This window comes from Panulirus ornatus, chromosome 10 (genome assembly GCF_036320965.1).
Source record: "Panulirus ornatus isolate Po-2019 chromosome 10, ASM3632096v1, whole genome shotgun sequence".
Lineage (NCBI taxonomy): Eukaryota > Metazoa > Arthropoda > Malacostraca > Decapoda > Palinuridae > Panulirus > Panulirus ornatus.
The window spans coordinates 60,389,360-60,410,299 of NC_092233.1; the positions used below are offsets into that span (position 1 = coordinate 60,389,360).

A 20,940-nucleotide genomic window follows, 5' to 3' on the forward strand; every position below is an offset into this window, starting at 1 on the left:
CGCTGTCTTAACCGTGGGGGGAGAAGGAGGAGGTGGAGAAGGAGGAGGTGGAGGTGGATGGTTCCTACAGCCATGGATGGTGCTGGCTTCTTCCCCTCCCTCCCTCCCTCCTTCCCTCCTTCCCTTCCTCCTACCCCCCATCGTGTCTCCCCTCCCCTTCCCTTCCCTTCCCTCCCCACCACCTCAACAGGTGGCTTCACGCAACACATTCCTCACCCCACACCCTCCTCCTCCCTCACCCCACAAGGGGAAGAACCCTTTCAAGAATTCCTGTTCCCAGTTTCTCTCTTTTTTTTTTCTTCTTGTTTTGTTTTCCAGCTTTCCCAACCCTTCATTCTTTCCTCTGGGTGTGCGAGAGGGGGGGTAGAGGACACCCCCCCCTTAGTGCGTGCGCTCATGCGCTCCCCCCAACCCCCCTCACCCACCTTCCTCAAAAACTCCGGATGCGCGTAAGGACTCGTCCAAATTAACCACATGTGTTTCATAATTCTGTATCCGGAAGGGATTTGGGAAAATAAAAAAAAAAAAAAGGGTTTTTATATTTCTAATTTTCCAGCCCTCCGCCCTATATGAGAAGGGGGGCGGCCTGCTGCTGGATACGCCCCTGGAAAAAGGATGGAAACTATAAATTCTAAATGTGGGCCTGTAGCATCGTTTTCCATTTAGTGCCAGATGTACGATGAGGCGCGGCGGCCCCCGACCCGACCCGTCGCTAAAAGCTACAACCGCTGGCCCGAAACGTTTTAAAAAGAAAAAAAAAAAGAAATTATATTCCACATCTGCTTTCCGAGTCCTTTGCCGGTGCTATTTTACAACGAACGCTCTGTAGAACGTAGTAGTTTATTACGAAAAAAACGTTCAAATATAACCGCCCCGCTACTAAACATATGTTTGTACGATAATATGTATCGAGTGCGCACCACAACACTGCGTACGTTAATTCATGAAAGAATATGTACGACGTTGCATGATTATCTTGAAGATGAGATATTTTTTTTACATATTTAGCCATCAGTATACATCATTGATGATCTAGGAGGTCATTAATGGGCCCGTGACGTGAGGATTATGTAGTTGTGTATTATTGATGAGCTAAGATTTATATTTTTATACTAAATTGATTTTTAAAAATGGGGAAATTACAAGAAAAGGTGATTTATTTTTTTTTAGGCCAGCTCGGGAAACTTCGTGGTGATGTTGGTAACAATCTAATGTGTTTTGATTTAGAAAATTTAGAGGATGGATTTAGTCGTTGTATAGCAAAGTAGTGAGTTAGAGTTAGAATATAGGAAATTAGAAAATAGAATTAGACGTTACATAGCAAATTATAGAAGTGGATTCATATTAATTTTTCTTGTGGTTTTTCTGCATTCAACTTTTCAGCTTCGTATTTCCCAATGACCGAACCCCAGATAACCCCCTGAGAAATGTGGGGTTCACCCCCAGATAACCCCCTGAGAAGTAACTTGGTATTTGGTTCGATTGATGACTCCGTGTGGAGGGGATGAAGACCCCAATGTGGTCGGGTTGATGACTTCGTGGTGGTATTGATGACCCATCTCATGGAGTTAATGACTAAGGGTTGATGACCCCGTGTGTTGATGACTGAGTGGTCGATTTGATGACCCTGTGTGTTTGGGTTGATGATCCCGTGTGTTGATGAGTGAGTGGTCGATTTTATGACCCTGTGTGTTCGGGTAGATGACCCATGTGTTCGGCCAGGTGTTGATGACTGTGGTCGGTGTTCATGACTTGTGTGGCCGAGTTGATGACTCCGTCTGGTCGAGTTGATGACCCCATCTGATCGAGTTAATGACTCCATCAGGTCGAGTTCATGACTCCATCTGGTCGAGTTAATGACTCCATCTGGTCGAGTCGATGACTCCATCTGGTCGAGTTAATGGCCCCATCTAGTCGAGTTGATGACGCCATCTGGTCTAGTTGATGACTCCATCTGGTCGAGTTGATGACGCCCTCTGGTCGAGTTGAAGACACCATCTGGTCGAGTTGCTGACTCCATCCGGTCGAGTTAATGACTCCATCTGGTCGAGTTAATGACTCCATCTGGTCGAGTCGATGAACCTGGCCCCTTGTGTCAGCGGCGACCAACTTGGAGGGTGGGGGGAGTGGAATGGTCGAGTGGAAATCGACAGCTGGTCGATCGACACCTATCCGGCCCTGGTGGTGTGTCGACACAGCCGTGCATAGTGCATGAATGCAGGTACGATTTTTTCGCTTCGATATTTTTTTTTATAAAACAAGGGTGTGGTGTGTGTGTGTGGGAGGGGGAGAGAGGGCGAGGAGGAAGCAGCAGCCCCCCCCCCCCCTCCGGGCCCCCTCCGCTGCACCACCATGGTGGCCGCTGTAAAAGGCGGGAGTTATCTGGGCCTTCGGTATGCGCGCCCCCTTCCATTGCAGGACATAGGTCAGAGCCTCTCCGATCCCCTCTCCGATCCCCTCCGGTAGGGGGAGGAGGAGGGTGAGGAAGAAGACACCAACCCCACCTCCTCCCTCCCCTCATGCAGGACATAGGCTAGAGCCCTGGAGGGGGGGGGGGAAGGGGCGTCCCATCATGAAGGGCATAGACAAGCCCTTTAGGGGCGGGAGGCCCTTGGATGATAGATATGTTCCTCCTCGAGTGTCTGTGTCTCTCCCCACCACCCCACGTCTTCTCCCCCTTCCCCCCACCCGACTGTGTCCTGACCTTATGTTTATAAGGTCCAGCAGGAGTAATAACTGTGTAGCAGAGAGAGAGACACACACACAGACAGACAGGCAGAGACAGAGAGAGAAATGCAATCCTCGCCAACTTGCTGCTTCCCCTTCCTCCCTCTCCCCCAGCAGGAGCAGGCAGCCCGGGGAGGTAAAGCACCAGTCTTTATAAGTTATCTCGGGGAGGGATGGGGAGCTACGGAGGGGAGATGGGGAGCCACCGAGGGCAAATTGGATCGCCGGGGAGGTTATAAAATCAAAAGGTAAACTGCGCCAGAGGAGAGTTTGATGGCATGGCCGGCCTACACCACCAACCCTTCTGCTCGATATGCCAAACCCCAGGTCATTTATCCATGGGGTTGGGGGTTGTGTGGGGCGCCGCCCGCCGCCCTTCCTCCCGTCTGGATGCTGCTGTGTCTGCTCCTGCTGCTGTGTTTACAGCTTCAGCAGCTGAATCCTCCTCCTCCTCCTTCTTCTTCCTCTTCCTCCTCGCGTCCTTATGAAGCCAAACTTTATATTTTCCCCTCCGTGTTATCCCGCCCATCTGTCCGTCTATCCTCACCAAAACCCCCCCGTCTAACCATGCCGTCCGTCTGTCCTCGGACCGTCTCCTCCTCCCAGGCCAGAGGGGCCAGGAATGGAGGCTGGGTGGGTTGGGGTGGTCCGAGATGCGTGGTATGTGACCCTCACGAAAAGAACATGGGCCAAAAATGCACAGGATTCCAACCTGCTACATTTTCAGACAAGTTGGTGGGCGAAGAGGAAAGGATCTTGTGTTGGACAGGTGTTATGTGACGTGAGGCGGGTGTCAGAACCTGGGCACCCAGGCTGGAGAGGGAGAGCGTCACATATATACACGCGCACACACACACACACACACACACACACACGACACACATGTGTGTGACGCATCTTGGATCACACAGTCACCTTTGTGCTGATGGGAGGAGAAGGGGTCAGTCTCCACGTCACATAATGGCCTTCGAGGTCAAGAGAAAGGTTTTAGTGACGAGATGGGTCAGTTTCCTGGTGATCGGTACAGTAATGTCGACCTGGTGAAGGTTCAAGTCAATACAGGCTACTGGAAAATGATAGAAAAAAAAAAAGACGATCGCTGAAAGTGTGCCAAGTGACGAGAGAGAGAGAGAGAGAGAGAGAGAGAGAGAGAGAGAGAGAGAGAGAGTAGAGTAGAGTAGAACAGGTGGTGCGTCGTGCCCATTTTGTGAGATGGAAGATGGGGGAAATTGGCGCTAAACTTCAGACCAGTCGTGCCCATTTTGTGAGAAAGAAGGTGTAGGAAATGTGCTCAAAGACAGACCAAAACATCTCCAAATGATGGCAGCTCTTTGAACGTCATAGACAGGTCGTGTATAAGAATCATATGTGACCCATAGTACTGGTATATATGACCGACACATTTCACAATAAGGCCCTCAGTTTTGTGACACCTCACCAAGAAGATGACCAGAATCAAAGCTCATTGAGAAGGTCTGGAGGAGAGCAATGGAAAAAAAATGATGATTGCAGCATTGAGGGTTTGTTTTTTTTATTGTTTTAAATCAGACTGGCAATGTTGGTGAGGAACGTTTCTGGGAAAGATGCAAGGATACCACTAGAGGTTATAACAAGAAAGAAAAAACTACCAAGCCAAGATGTAAAGGTATCAGAGTGGGGTAGACTGAGTGGGGTAAACTTCTGAGTGCTGACAGTATACACCGAAGTTAGAAGAGCTGTATGATGACAGTATACACCGAAGTTAGAAGAGCTGTATGATGACAGTATACACCGAAGTTAGAAGAGCTGTATGATGACAGTATACACCGAAGTTTGAAGAGCTGTATGATGACAGTATACACCGAAGTTTGAAGAGCTGTATGATGACAGTAGAGTGGGTTCGACGGACGGACTTGGGGGGCGCCTGCCACGAGTGTAGAACTCCCTCCCTCCCTCCCTCCCTCCCTCCCTCCCTCCCTCCCCGTACTGGACATTTAGGTAATGGCAGGTGTGGGTGTCAGCAACCAGGGACAGGGCATGTTTGGCTGTCAGCAGTCAGGGTGAGGGGTAGGTTTGGATGTCAGCAACGAGGGAGAGGGGAAGTTGTGGGTGTCAGCAACGAGGGAGGGGGACAGGTGTGGGTGTCAGCAATGAGGGAGAGGGGTAGGTGTGGGTGTCAGCAATGAGGGTAAGGGGCAGGTGTGGGTGTCAGCAATGAGGGTAAGGGGCAGGTGTGGGTGTCAGCAATGAGGGAGAGGGGCAGGTGTGGGTGTCAGCAACCAGGGAGAGGAGGAGGAGGAGGAGGAGGTCTGATGGTGGTGAGGGGTTCGTCTGACTGTCAGCAGGTAGGGCGATGGGGCAAGTTTGGGTTGTCAGCAAGCAGGGACAAACCACACAGGTGACGTCATCGTCGTCGTCAGCAGGCAGGTGGTGTCAGGAGCGACCGTGACCACGCCACAGAACATGGGCGGCGGGTGTCAGCTGTTAAATTTTATTCTAGTCATAATTCTGGATACTTCAATTTGAACTTGGGGCTGACGCTCGTGTATAGAGCCATAGAGAGGGACGGGAGGGAGGGAGGGATGGGGCTGACACATCCTCCTACCTCCCCTACCCCCCCCTCCCTCCTCCTCCTGACACTTTGCTGACAGATCCCCACACGTAATGGGTCCGATGCAGACTAATCGATGGCCATGAACATTGTGTTATCTGCTGCCACATTGATTGTACGGTCGGGTAGTGCATGACCCCTGTCGGTAGGGTAGTGCATGACCCCTGTCGGTAGGGTAGTGCATGACCCCTGTGTCGGTAGGGTAGTGCATGGCCCTGGCCCCGTCTGTAGGGTAGTGCAAGATCCTGGCCCTGTCGGTAGGGTGGTGCATGACCCCTGTCGGTAGGGTAGTGCATGACCCCTGTCGGTAGGGTAGTGCATGGCCCTGGCCCCGTCTGTAGGGTAGTCCAAGATCCTGGCCCTGTCGGTAGGGTGGTGCATGACCCCTGTCGGTAGAGTAGTGCATGACCCCTGTCGGTAGGGTAGTGCATGACCTCTGTCGGTAGGGTAGTGTATGACCCCTGTCGGTAGGGTAGTGCATGACCCCTGTCGGTAGGGTAGTGCATGACCCCTGTCGGTAGGGTAGTGCATGACCCCTGTCGGTAGGGTAGTGCATGATCCTGGCCCTGTCGGTAGGGTAGTGCATGACCCCTGTCGGTAGGGTAGTGCATGACCCCTGTCGGTAGGGTAGTGCATGATCCTGGCCCTGTCGGTAGGAGAGTGCATGACCCTGGCCCTGTCGGTAGGGTAGTGCATGGCCCCTGTCGGTAGGGTAGTGCATGGCCCCTGTCGGTAGGGTAGTGCATGACCCCTGTCGGTAGGGTAGTGCATGACCCCTGTCGGTAGGGTAGTGCATGGCCCTGGCCCCGTCTGTAGGGTAGTGCAAGATCCTGGCCCTGTCGGTAGGGTAGTGCATGACCCCTGTCGGTAGGGTAGTGCATGATCCTGGCCCTGTCGGTAGGGTAGTGCATGGCCCCTGTCGGTAGGGTAGTGCATGGCCCCTGTCGGTAGGGTAGTGCATGACCCCTGTCGGTAGGGTAGTGCATGACCCCTGTCGGTAGGGTAGTGCATGATCCTGGCCCTGTCGGTAGGAGAGTGCATGACCCTGGCCCTGTCGGTAGGGTAGTGCATGGCCCCTGTCGGTAGGGTAGTGCATGGCCCCTGTCGGTAGGGTAGTGCATGACCCCTGTCGGTAGGGTAGTGCATGACCCCTGTCGGTAGGGTAGTGCATGGCCCTGGCCCCGTCTGTAGGGTAGTGCAAGATCCTGGCCCTGTCGGTAGGGTAGTGCATGACCCCTGTCGGTAGGGTAGTGCATGGCCCTGGCCCTGTCGGTAGGGTAGTGCATGACCCCTGTCGGTAGGGTAGTGCATGACCCCTGTCGGTAGGGTAGTGCATGACCCCTGTCGGTAGGGTAGTGCATGATCCTGGCCCTGTCGGTAGGGTAGTGTATGACCCCTGTCGGTAGGGTAGTGCATGTCAGTATCCAGTATATCCCGTCGTCTTAAGGGACCGCCTTAAATAGGTAGTTTATATATGCAAATCTTATGCTTCGCTTCTCCTGACAAAGTGACTCATACAGTGGTAGAATTAAGGTGTTAACAGTTAAATTTTAAGGTATTAACAGTTAAATTTAAGGTATTAACACAGTTACATTTAAGAAAGCAACACAGTTAACTTCAAGGTATTAACACTGTTAGATTTAAGGTATTAACACAGTTAAATTTAAAGTATTAACACAGTTACATTTAAGAAAGTAACACGGTTAAATTTAAGGTATTAACACAGTTGAATCTAAGGTATTAACACGGTTAAATTCAAGGTATTAACAGTTAAATTTAAGAAATTAAATTAAATTTAAGGTATTAACAGTTAGATTTAAGATATTAAGACAGTTGTATTTAAGGTATTAAGACAGTGAATTTAAGGTATTAACACCTGTAAATTTAAGGTATTAACACAGACGTAAAAGAATGAAGTGAAATGGGACAATAAAGATAAGATAAAAAGAGAAGTGTGCTTTAGTAGGAGACATAGATAGGAAAGACATGTCCTCCAGTCTAGACTCTCTCTCTCTCTCTCTCTCTCTCTCTCTCTCTCTCTCTCTCTCTCTCTCTCTCTCTCTCTCTCTCTCTCTCTCTCTCTCTCGGGTCGCCGGGCATCGAAGATTGGCGCTGTAGCCACAGTGTTGTTCGGTGAACACAAGACACGCCTTCGAAACCCCCGCCTGCCCGCCTGCAAGATGACTCAGTACATGACCTGGACCTAGCCAACCATCCAGTCATGAACAGTGTGTCATGCACACGGGAGGAGACGTTTGAAAAGGTCCTGGGATGGTGTTCATGTTACCTGGTCGACCGACCAGCCTGGTTGTGTAGGACCCCCCCCAAACAGCCAGCCTGGTCGACCAGCGTCCCAACTCACCAGCTTGGTGTGACCCCAGCTTAAGCGTAGGGAGTGTACACACGGCCTTCCCCTCAGAAGTTGTGGTGAGGTTTACCTATGGAAGGAGGAAGAGTTTACGTAAACTAAGGGAGGAGAACGGAGGAGTCACGTATATTTACGGAGAATAACGAATGTTTACGAAAGCTAAAGGAAAATAACGGTTTACGTAGGTGAAAACCAAGGCTTATGTAAACTAAGCCAGAAGAAAGATGGTTTACGTAAACTCAGGAAGGAGAAAACAAGGATTCGTGTAAACCAAAGGGAAGAGAGTGAAGACTTTTACGTAAATTAAACGGGGGACTAATGAAGGTTTACGTAAAAAAGGGAGAATAAATGTTTACGTAAATTAAGGGGGAAGAACGAAGGTTTACGTTAAAAAAAAAAAGGGAGAATAAATGTTTACGTAAATTAAGGGGGAAGAACGATGGTTTACGTAAAAAAAAAAGGGAGAATAAATGTTTACGTAAATTAAGAGGGGGGCGGAGAACGAAGGTTTACGTAAAAAAAAAAAAGGGGGAAAATAAATGTTTACTTAGGGAAAATACCCAAGGTTTACCGAGGGAGAAGAAAAGTTTACCGTGAAGTCAGGGTGAAGAGCGGAGGTTTACGTAAACTAAGGGTAGTTAGCATCGTAAATCAGGGTGTTATCTGTGGCCTTGCGTCTCCCTGCCTCTACAAATCACTTCTAATGTTCACTGAATCACTTTATCGAAGTTGGCTTTTATAAGTACTGGCCCCCATCGCCGCTTGGCCGGAAAGTATAAGTCTTTTGTAAGTATCTCTCTCTCTCTCCCCCACCTCGTACTTAGGAAGATGATATATATAAGTAATATATATAAGTTGAGGCTAGAGGAGAGGAGTCCTACACTCTTACTTTTAAAGTGTTAAGTGCTCGGTTTTGTGTTTGTCACTTAAGGTATTTTAAGGTCCTGGTGCTGTAAGTATTTTAGGGATTTTAGGTATACAGTCTGTAACCTTTGACCCCTTCAGTACGACTTAACGACCCGTGTGCACAACGGTACGGCCTCTGAAATCGACGGTACGACCTCAGCGCGACGGTACGACCTCAGAGCGCGACGGTACGACCTCAGAGCGCGACGGTACGACCTCAGTGTGCGATGGTACGACCTCAGTGCGTGACGGTACGACCTCAGAGCGCGACGGTATGACCTCAGTGTGCGACGGTACGACCTGAGCTCAACGGTGCGACCTCAGAGCGCGACGGTACGACCTGAGCTCAACGGTGCGACCTCAGAGCGCGACGGTACGACCTGAGCTCAACGGTACGACCTCAGAGCGCAGCGGTAGACACCAGTCATGCAGCAGGTGATGACCTGACCTTTGACCAAAGTGGACCTTTTTAAAATAAAGTCGGGGCATCAAATCGCGCCAAAGGGTCGTACGTCGTGCTCACGCGTCGTGCCGTCAGGGGGTGGTGTGGGTAAGGGGTGGGATGGGGTCGACGTATGGTCGTCCTTAAGGGGGTCGTGGCGCCGGTTGTGTTCCGGATCAATAAGACGACCTCGGGTTGTAGCCGTGGTTGTAGGTTGCGGGACAGTTAGCGAAGCTCTTGAATTATTATCAGTGGATGTCGTGTTCCTCGAAACTACCACGAGGGGGAAGGGGAGAGCGAGGATCATGTCGTTCCCGAAGTGTGGTGTGAGGGAGCCTCACTGATGAGGAGGGTGGTGTGAGGGGGGCCTCACTGGTGAGGAGGGTGGTGTGAGGGGCCTCACTGGTGAGGAGGGTGGTGTGAGGGAGCCTCACTGGTGAGGAGGGTGGTGTGAGAGGGCCTCACTGGTGAGGAGGGTGGTGTGAGGGGCGCCTCACTGGTGAGGAGGGTGGTGTGAGGGGCCTCACTGGTGAGGAGGGTGGTGTGAGGGGGCCTCACTGGTGAGGAAGGTGGTGTGAGGGAGCCTCACTGGTGAGGAGGGTGGTGTGAGGGAGCCTCACTGGTGAGGAGGGTGGTGTGAGGGGCCCTCACTGGTGAGGAGGGTGGTGTGAGGGGCCTCACTGGTGAGGAGGGTGGTGTGAGGGGGCCTCACTGATGAGGAGGGTGGTGTGAGGGGCCTCACTGGTGAGGAGGGTGGTGTGAGGGGGGCCTCATTGGTGAGGAGGGTGGTGTGAGGGAGCCTCACTGGTGAGGAGGGTGGTGTGAGGGGCCTCACTGGTGAGGAGGGTGGTGTGAGGGGGGCCTCACTGGTGAGGAGGGTGGTGTGAGGGGCGCCTCACTGGTGAGGAGGGTGGTGTGAGGGGCCTCACCGGTGAGGAGGATGGTGTGAGGGGGCCTCACTGGTGAGGAAGGTGGTGTGAGGGAGCCTCACTGGTGAGGAGGGTGGTGTGAGGGGGGGCCTCACTGGTGAGGAGGGTGGTGTGAGGGGCCCTCACTGGTGAGGAGGGTGGTGTGAGGGGCCTCACTGGTGAGGAGGGTGGTGTGAGGGGGGCCTCACTGGTGAGGAGGGTGGTGTGAGGGGCCTCACTGGTGAGGAGGGTGGTGTGAGGGGGCCTCACTGGTGAGGAGGGTGGTGTGAGGGGCCTCACTGGTGAGGAGGGTGGTGTGAGGGGCCTCACTGGTGAGGAGGGTGGTGTGAGGGGCAACCTGGAGGAGGCTGGGGCCCAGCGAGATGGTAGATAAAGGGTTATTGCTGACGATGCTCCAGTTTTTGAAGGCGAGTGAGGGTTGGTTGATGTCGGACGGTGAAGTCGGGAAGGGGGAGGGTTGGTTGATGTCAATGCGCTGCCGTACTCCCCTCGAACTGGTGCATCCATCAGGACATCAATGGAAAGGATGAGGGAACACAAGAGGACCCCTTTCCTTCTTCACCCCTTCGTCTTCGTGCCCCGTGGGAACCCACGGGTTGAGGGGACTGGGGGAAGTCTGGAAGGCATGGGAGAGTGAGGGACGTCTCCTCACCCCCAAAGCTGATATGTGTTTTCACCACTGATAATTATGCTGTTAGAATTATGGTCGGTAACAGAAAACCCCCTCCTGGAATCCAGACGAAGAGTAGGGTGGATGGGTAGACGAGATCCTCTTGGTGTCAAAATGGCTTTTGAGTATTTTTATTTTTTTGTTTTTGTATTGAGTGCCACACTGGGTCACTTTAGGTCAGCCAGGGTGATCGCCCTCAAGGGTCGTGCTGGGTCAGCCGTTGTGTCGACCGCGTAATAGCTGTTCACTGGCACCCCCACCTCCACCACTGGCTGGCCATCCCAGCCAGTAAAGTATCGGACCTTCCATTGTTGTCCACCAATTAATTTGACTGGAATGAGCAGCGGGGGCAACGTTGATGGTGGCACTGGTGATGGAGGGCTGCCGAGTAGGTGGGTAGGTGTTGGCACTGCTGCTCCTGCTGCTACTGCTCCTCCTCCTCCTCCTCCTCCTCTTCCTCTTCCTCTTCCTCTTCCTCCTCCTCCTCCTCCTCCTCCTCCTCCTCCTCCTCCTCCTCCTCTCTTGTTGCCCCAAGCCTGCTACGTGCACTGGAAATGCCTACTGGGGCGATAGAACAGCAAGAAAATACTAAAAGAAGAAAAAAAAATGATAAAACTTCCAATATACCTCGGGACACCCACTTCATTCCAGAAGTCTTGGGAACTTCTACTTGCGTCTGGATGACTTCGGAGTTTCAGTGATTTCCTTCACAAACTAAAACACCGGCTTATAATTCCTGTGACGAATGACGATTTAGTATTTATCTCATTATCCCATGACCCACCTTCCTTCCTTTTCCAAGGGCGTCACGGTCAGTAGCAGGGGAAGGATGGACGCCCCTTTTGAAACGAGGAATTCTTTGACGCGTCTTGTGTGTTCGGTTTCGTCTTGATACAGCAAGAGTTGAAGGTAACTTCTCACTCGTTGCGTAACCTCAAACGGACATAGTCCAGTGTGTGTATATATATATATATATATATATATATATATATATATATATATATATATATATATATATATATATATATATATATGGACATGGCTTCCAATCTGCACTAAAAGAGAATGATTCCCTATTGACATGTCAGGCATGGACGACTCTGCGAAATATCACCACTAAAATAAAAAAGTTCACCATAAATATAGTGACAGAAAATGGTGTAAATATCCCGGGGCTCGAACGTGTTCTCACAACCTGGTCCAGTTCCCCTCACAACCTACTCTAGGTCCCCCCCTCACAACCTGGTCCAGTTCCCCTCACAACCTACTCTAGGTCCCCCTCACAACCTGTTCCAGTTCCCCTCAAAACCTACTCTAGGTCCCCCTCACAACTTGTTCCGGTCCCCCTCACAACCTGCTCTAGGTCCCCCTCACATCCTGGTCGAGTTCCCCCTCACAACCTGATCCAGTTCCCCTTAAAACCTGCTCCAGTTCCCCCTCACAACCTGATCCAGTTCCCCTTAAAACCTGCTCTAGGCCCCCCCCCCCCCCTTCACAACCCGTTAGTCATTAGGAAATATGAACTAATTATAAAACCATTTAATGAACTTGTTGAACAGTCGTGTACAAAGTGTTACCTGAACATCTTAAGGAGTGGAAGGTAAAGCAAGCCTGCAGTACGCTGCCTCAGATAGCCTAATTGATCACAGGAGCAACAGTGGCACCAATTTTCGAGTTCTATCACATGCGACGTCATATTCATTTCAACGTTTTCCCCCATTCCTTATGTACGGAGTATACTTTCTGTACGTACGTGAGATATACTTTAGTATATCAAGTGTCCGTCCATATTTACTTGAGGTCTATTTTCTAAGCGTATGAGAAGTATACTGTCCTTACGTACTACATAAGTTGTCTATATATACCGTACGTTATGTACACAAAATATAACAGTTCTTCAGTCCTTGGATATAGTAAAAGACACTTGCAGACTCTTGAGTTATACACATGTGTTATGTATTTTTCAAGACGAATCAGTGTTCAGTTAGAACACCCAGATATTCCCGAGATAATACTGGGAAATGAATGGAGAGAGATTTTTTTTTTTTTTTGTGCACAAACGCGCGAAACAACCACTTACCCTTTTTGTTTAGGGTAGTCAATCCACCTTGAGGGAGCACTGTCGCGCATGCGCGCGCGGGACAGCAGACGCTCACCGCGCGGGTCAGTGTGGCTGTGGCCGTGGTGGAGGTTTGGCGTGTGTTACCGTGCTCTGTACCAGTCATGGGTGTGTTATGCTATACCCGTGGTGATAATTGGGATATATAAATTTTTCTCCCGTGTTGAAACCATCGTCTGATGAGTGATGTCAGGTAAATAATCGTAGCTGGTTGTATTCTATACCCAAAAATAAATGAAGTGGATTTTGTAAGTGCTTTTACACTTGCTATAAAGGTCAAATTATCAGGTGGGTATGTCCACAGTTCGGACGTGTACAGGTCATACCGAGTTAAAACTAGTGTAAGTAAGGTGAGAGAATGATGTAGCGATGGTTTGATTAAACTGGTGTAGTGAGAGTGTAGAGTACCACACCGAGAGTTAGAGGCTGGTGTAGTGGTGTACTGAAGGTGTAAATTGGTGTCGTGGAGGTGTCGTATGTTCACTCGTTAGGATGGCCTGTAATTGGCTGGTGTGTGTGTGGCTAAGGTGTTTTTTTCTGGTGGTTGCAACAGTTCAGGGGAAACGTGTGAGTTCATCTTTCTAAGTAAGGTCAAGTTAGGGTACCTTCGTGTAACACCCCCACAGCGCTTGGCTTGGCGGTGAAGACGACCACACGAGTTTCCTTGAATTTTCTCATTCCAATTTAACAGCGAGTGTAGGCAGGTGAAGTTATAGTTTCCGGGTGTAGTTATAGTCTTGATTAATGAGGTATCGTCTGGTGTATAGGTAGGTCCACTCCTGGGGTGTGGGGGAGGGGGGTAAGGATGGTGTATCCTGGTATTGTAGGATCGTAGCCTCGTATTGCATGGTGTATCCTGGTATTGTAGGATCGTACCCTAGTGTTGCATGGTGTATCGTGGCATTGTTAGATCGTAGCCTAGTGTTGCATGATGTATCCTGGTATTGTAGGGTTGTAACCTAATGTTGCATGGTGTATCCTGGTATTGTAGGGTTGTAGCCTCGTATTGCATGGTGTATCCTGGTATTGTAGGGTTGTAACCTAATGTTGCATGGTGTATCCTGGTATTGTAGGGTTGTAGCCTCGTATTGCATGGTGTATCCTGGTATTGTAGGGTCGTAGCCTAGTATTGCATGGTGTATCCTGGTATTGTAGGATCGTAGCCTAGTATTGCATGGTGTATCCTGGTATTGTAGGGTTGTAGCCTAATGTTGCATGGTGTATGCTGGTATTGTAGGGTTGTAGGCTGGTAAATACAAGGGTATTATAAGGTCCGGTCAATGGAATAACTACAAGTAAAATGTATTTTTTTTTCATATCGAATTTCGCCATCATGTTTGAAACCCTGGTTTGTATTGGGATGTGAATTCCTCGCATGTTTTTTCTTATTATCAACACAAAGTGTTGTTGTTATTATCAATTTGCGAGAGAGAGAGATGATAAGGAGATAAATAGTAGCCTGGGAAATGATAAAAGAAGTTAGGGTAAGCCATGACGTTGACGCACACTGATACAAAGATTTTTATCTTAGCTTAACCTTTGGCTGTGGGCCACCTGTGCAAGCAAGGAGACAGATGAAGTAATTCTCTCTCTCTCTCTCTCTCTCTCTCTCTCTCTGTGTGTGTTTTGCCACAGCCGTTACCGTTGTGCTGTTGCATATATCTGACGTTACTGTGTTTTTTTTGTGATAAAAAAAAGGTTGTTATTGTTATAGAACTGCCGCTACACTGCTATTCCTGCTACGCTGTTACCGCTAACTTTGTTGATGCCTCCACCCCCCCTTAAACGGTGTCGGCAACACTGCTACCTCTCTACACAGTGTCGGCAACACTGCTACCCCGCTACACTTGTGCCGTTAACGGTGTTCCCGCCAGTACACTGTTCTTGCTACACTGTAGTCGCACACTGTGCCGCTGTACATATTACTGCCACTACTACACTTGCCTCCACCCCGCCACTACTCCCCCTTACGCTCCTGCCGCTACATTGTAGCGAACACAGCTCCCCCTCCCCCTATGCCGCTACATTGCAGCGAACACACCCCGTCCCCCGTCCCCACATCCCCAACCCAGTGTGCCGCTACATTTCTGCCACCACTTTACCTTAACCCCAGACATTACACCCGGGCATAAATCTTATATGACTCCCCCTTCACAATGCCTGCTCCTCCCTTAACCTCTGACCCTACCCTTCCCCCCCCCCACCGGACCCTGACCGACTTATAACTGTAAGATGACTCTCCCAGTTGTGGCATGTTGTGGTTTTTGCCCCGCCCGCCCCACCTAGGTTGTATGCGGGACGTTCCGTTCCGTTCGGTCCTCCTCCCCACCACATCTCCCCCACCACAATCTCCCCACCTCCCTCTCCTTCTTCGCGTCTGTCCTCCCGTCACTTGGGACGGACGGATTTCTGTGAACGGGAGGGACGGGAGAACAGTGCATGATACCCAGTTGCCCAGTGTATGATACCCAGTTCTCCAGTGTATGATACCCAGTTCTCCAGTGTATGATACCCAGTTCTCCAGTGTATGATACCCAGTTCTCCAGTGTATGATACCCAGTTCTCCAGTGTATGATACCCAGTTCTCCAGTGCATGATACCCAGTTCTCCAGTGCATGATACCCAGTTCTCCAGTGTATGATACCCAGTTCTCCAGTGTATGATACCCAGTTCTCCAGTGTATGATACCCAGTTCTCCAGTGCATGATACCCAGTTCTCCAGTGTATGATACCCAGTTCTCCAGTGCATGATACCCAGTTCTCCAGTGCATAATACCCAGTTCTCCAGTGCATGATACCAATTCTCCAATGCATGATACAAAGCTTCGTGCATCTACAGGTGATGAAGTGGTTATATATATATATATATATATATATATATATATATATATATATATATATATATATATATATTTTCTTAACGAGTTTCTGCTTAGATTTGCATATTGGGAAACACCTTGTTAGACACCTGGCAAGTATTGTTATTATAATGATTGCTTATCTACGGAAACTTTTCAATTGGCAACGTAAGTTAAGCATAGACAAACAAGCCATACAAGTGGACACAAGGCAGTGGTGATATTTTTTGTTAAGGTTGTGGTTGTGTTACAGTAAGAAATGTAAATTCGTGTTCTCGTAATGTTGTAGTGTAAAGTGAGGATTGTTATGAGATGGTCTCGCACCACGGCCGTATCTCCCTCCCTTACTTATAACCTGGGTGTTGTGACTGTAGGCCTGGGTTGTTGTGAGTGTAGGCCTGGGTTGTTATGACTGTAGGCCTAGGTTGTTGTGACTGTAGGCCTGGATTGTTGTGAGTGTAGGCCTGGGTTATGAGTGTAGGCCTGGATTGTTATGAGTGTAGGCCTGGGTTATGATTGTAGGCCTGGGTTGTTGTGATTGTTGGCCTGGGTTGTTATGACTGTAGGCCTGAGTTTTGTAACCGTACAACTGTTTTTTATGACCAGATTTTGGTTGTCCAGCGATAAAACTAGGATTTATAACAGTACAAATTGGGTGGTGGTATATCAATTGCAGTGGATGTTATGACGTGAGAACTGGGTGTTGTGGCTGGATGTTATGATATTGGAACAGGTTGTGATGACTAGAACTTTATGTAATGACCGTAGCGCTCGGATGTTATGACTGTAGAACTGGGTGTTGTGACTGTAGAACTCGATGTTATGACTTTCTATAACCGAGTGTTGTGATTGAGGACTTGTAAAAGTGTTGTTATATTGTTATTCTTTTCCTCCCCCTAGATGGACGTGTTGTCATTGCTGGCGTGACGTCAACCTAAGAAGAAGGAGGAGGAGGAGGAGGAGCCAAGATGATGGACTCCTGGCGCCCCAACCCAAGGGCGCCGCCCTTCGTCCCCCGCAGGTGGTCTGAAGGTGGACGCGGCGGAGGAGGAGGAGGCGTGGGCTCCAATACCTACCACCGACACTTACCTCGAGGGAGGCGCCTGGCCAAGCTTCTACAGGTGAGGGAGTGAGGGAGGCGACCTTGTGTGGAAAGAGGGAGCATTTCTCTTACGACGGGCACGACCCTCCTCCCCCGGGGTATGGTGGCCTCGGAAACACACCAAGGGGGGGGTTGTAGGGGGGTCGTGGTCGTACCAACACGCCCGGGGCGTCGTACCCTCCTTGCCCAAAGGGGTCGTTGTAGATGTGAGTAGGTTTAGATGTTGTATTCTGTGTGGTATGTGACCACTGCTGCTGGATCAATTTAACCTAGCCTAACCTAGCCTAGCCTAACCTGACCTAACCTAACCTAACTGAAATGTAAGTCAGGTATTTCAGCAGGGGAAAAAAAAAAAAAAGTGTGTTTTAGGGATTAGGTATTTCAGTATACTGGAAAAAAAGTTTTTTTTTTTAAGTAGAAGTTAAGTCTAAACAATTTTTTTCGCTCGTTGGCACTTATTCTCTCTCTCTCTCTCTCTCTTTCTCTCTCTCTCTCTCTCTCTCTCTCTCTCTCTCTATATATATATATATATATATATATATATATATATATATATATATATATATATATATACACACACATGTCCTGTGCTACTGTTCGTATCTCGCCCAGCAAAACTAACCTTACATGTGTGGGCGGAGGAAGAAATTCTGGTCCACTCACCGCTCATATATCAAGTCTCAAAAGTCTATATAAACAGACTAGGATGAAGCGGACGCAAACAGGGTGTGTTTTTTTCTTTTTCTTTCCTTCCCTACGTCGGTTTCAATGTTACGTCTCGATTATTTACCGGACGATGGTATATACCGTCTCTGAGGGAAGGGAGAGGCCCAAAAGTGATAGTTTTGTTAACTGTTGACAGTCATCGCAAACTCCAATCCCTCCCACCCTCGGGCGAGGCGCGTTAGAGTTAGGGAAGAAAGAAAAAAAATACGTTTGAAAAAAAAAAACTGAATTAACCATTCATTTCTTGGAGCATAATTGGGCTTCGTCCATCCCCGGGGCGAGCAGGCAGTCAGCCTAGTGTGTGTGTGTGTGTGTGTGTGTGTGTGTGTGTGTGTGTTCAGGGATTACGGTAACTGATTACTTCTTTATGTGTGTGTGTGTTCAGAGATTACGGTAACTGATTACTTATTTGTGTGTGTGTGTGTGTGTGAGTGTGTTCAGAGATTACGATAACTGATTATTTATGTGTGTGTGTGTGTGTGTGTGTGTGTGTGTGTGTGTTCAGAGATTACGGTAACTGATTACTTGTAGTGTATGTGTGTGTTCAGAGATTACGGTAACTGATTACTTGTGGTGTGTGTGTCCAGAGATTACGGTAACTGATTACTTATGGTGTGTGTGTGTGTTCAGAGATTACAGTAACTGATTACTTGTTGCGTCTTTAAATTCATGACTGTTAAGTGCAACTGTGTAGCGATCTTTGTAGAGAATTTTGCGTGACATTGTTAGGTTACTTAAGGCTAGGTTAAGAATTTTAGGGTAGGTTAAGATTGCTAGGTTAAGAAGGTTTGGGTACGTTACGTAAGTAAGGCTAGGTTAAGAATGTTTCGGTACGTTACATAAGGCTAGATTAGGTTAGGTTAATAAGGCTAGGTTAAGAATGTTAGGTTACAGAAGGCTAGGTTAAGAATGTTTCGGTACGTTACATAAGGCTAGGTTAAGAATGTTAGGTTACAGAAGGCTAGGTTAAGAATGTTAGGTTACAGAAGGCTAGGTTAAGAATGTTTCGGTACGTTACATAAGGCTAGGTTAGGTTAGGTTAAGGCTAGGTTAAGAATGTTAGGTTACAGAAGGCTAGGTTAAGAATGTTTGGGCACGTTACATAAAGCTAGGTTATTTAGGTTACGTAAGGCTAGGTTAAGACTGTTCGGTTAGGTTACATATGGCTAGGTTAAGAATGTTTCGGTACGTTACATAAGGCTAGGTTAAGAATGTTCGCTTAGGTTACATATGGCTAGGTTAAGAATGTTTCGGTACGTTACATAAGGCTAGGTTAGGAATGTTAAGTTACAGAAGGCTAGGTTAAGAGTGTTTGAGTACGTTACGTAAAGCTAGGTTAGGTAAGGTTACATTATGTTACCTAAGGTTGTAGCAGGTATTTTGGATTGTATTTTTTTGAGGAATTGTCAGTTGTTTTAAGAAAGAAAATCTAATGTCATCCTTACAAACTAGCCTAGACTAGCATGTTTGGTCGGAAGCATAGGCTAGGCTAGGATACGCTAGCCTAGCCACACGTAGCCAAACCTAACCTTACCACACGTGTGAATTATGCATGTGGCGGAAAACATTTGTGTCTGTAAGGGATTTTATCACAGACATGTTAAATCATTTTCGTCCCGTTCCCCTCTCTCGAAGAAAACGTATAACTGGGACCCCCCCTTTCCTTCTTGTCTCTTTTGGTCATGTTACTGGGATCCCTTCCTTTGTGAGTCTCACAAGGGACCTCTCCCTTTCTGAGTCATTTTTTTTTTTTTTAAGCGCCATAAAGACCACAGCCACTATTATACGAAAATGAGCTTCGTTATGATTGGCAACAAGATAGTGCCACACTTGCATTTCACCACGGCCTTAGAAGTGGAGCGAGTGTACTGTAATGGGATATATAGATTTAGATTTTAGAAATGATGGGAGTGCGTCTGCTGGTGTGGCGTATGGGCTTGAGGTGATGGCAGAATTGACCCAAGGTTTTCAGTCTCTACGAGTTAAAGTGAAGATGTATGTATGGGTATGGTGAGATGTCTGATGGCGTCATATATACGGTGTAGAAAGGAAGGGGGCCCGTTCAGTTGGTCATATATATGGTGTAGAAAGGAAGGGGCCCCGTTCAGTTGGTCATATATATGGTGTAGAAAGGAAGGGGCCCCGTTTAGTTGGTCATATATATGGTGTAGAAAGGAAGGGGCCCCGTTCAGTTGGTCATATATATATGGTGTAGAAAGGAAGGGGCCCCGTTCAGTTGGTCATATATATGGTGTAGAAAGGAAGGGGCCCCGTTCAGTTGGTCATATATACGGTGTAGAAAGGAAGGGGCCCCGTTTAGTTGATAGGCTGGGCCCTCCAGTCTTTTCACTCGTGGACCAAAAGGGGGCACTCTTTGTGGGGGGCCCCCAAGCAGACGTCTTGGCTTGGGGGAAGAAAAAACACACACACGCAGTTGGGCCCCCAAGCTACGTGAGGCATTGCGATCTTCGGAGGTTTCCTGTTTCCAGTCGTAGAATGGGGGAAGGAAGGCATTGTGGAATGGGGATGGGAGAGGAGTGAGTTCTACCTTCCCTCACCTACACTCGACAGGAGATTGAGGTCAGAGATCGTACATTCCAACGTCTGTTCGTCCAACTGAACCTCAAGAGTCCACAGGAAATATAGTGACAAAAGTCAGTACGTAAGCTGTCGTCTTAGTGTGGACTTACCTTGAGGGGGGAACGAAGCTGCGTTTTCACAGCTGCCCTTTGCGACAACCCAAGTTTCGCGCGACGCTTTGACTCTCGCACTCACCCACACAAAACTCCGCATCCATGATGCATTTTATTTTTTTTTTTTTTATATAGCCAGTCTGAGCATGTATACTTTGAGGTTTATATACGTCAGTTTTTTTTTTTTAAATGTCATCCCGTTCAGGGCATTTTTTTTCTTTTTTTTAGCCAGACTGAGCATGTATACTTTGAGGTTTATATACGTCACTGTATTTTTAAATGTCATCCCATTTTTTTTTTTCCCCCTGAGGTAACATTATTTATTTAGACCAGCTACAGTTTGCAGAGGGTCATTTTTATTTTTATTTTTCAAGTTTGGAAATGTAGACTTTAAACACTTCTGAACATTTGAGTTTTTAACGTCAGCTTTGGCTTTGAGGAAACAGTAAGTGTTGCTGTTAGAGATGATGTAAGCAGCTTTGCTCATGAGTCTGTGAAAAATATATTCAGTGTGTAAATATGATATTCAATGTGTAAATATGATAGTGTGTAAATATGATATTCAGTGTGTAAATATGATATTCAATGTGGTAAATATGATATTCAGTGTAAATATGATATTCAGTGTGTAAATATGATAGTGTGTAAAATATGATATTTAGTGTGTGAATAGGATATTCAGTTTGTAAATATGATATTCAGTGTGAAAAATATATTCAGTGTGTAAATATGATATTCAGTGTGTAAAATTTGATAGTGTGGAAAATATGATATTCAATGTGGAAAATGTTATATTTGGTGTGGAAAATA

The 20,940-nt window shown here is 48.1% G+C and overlaps 1 protein-coding gene across 4 annotated transcripts in view; it reads left to right on the forward strand.

The window, feature by feature from the left end:
* Nucleotides 1-20,940, forward strand: part of LOC139750997 (protein O-linked-mannose beta-1,2-N-acetylglucosaminyltransferase 1-like) — a 444,536-nt gene that overhangs the window by 380,369 nt on the left and 43,227 nt on the right. For 3 of the 4 annotated variants that reach the window (XM_071666033.1, XM_071666032.1, XM_071666035.1), the window contains one exon: nucleotides 16,510-16,730. In XM_071666033.1, coding sequence (XP_071522134.1) covers nucleotides 16,578-16,730 — 153 coding nt within the window. In that variant the 5' untranslated portion in view covers nucleotides 16,510-16,577. Of the gene's footprint in view, nucleotides 1-12,787; nucleotides 12,945-16,509; nucleotides 16,731-20,940 lie in introns of those variants that run through there. The other variant, XM_071666034.1, reaches the window with a different exon arrangement.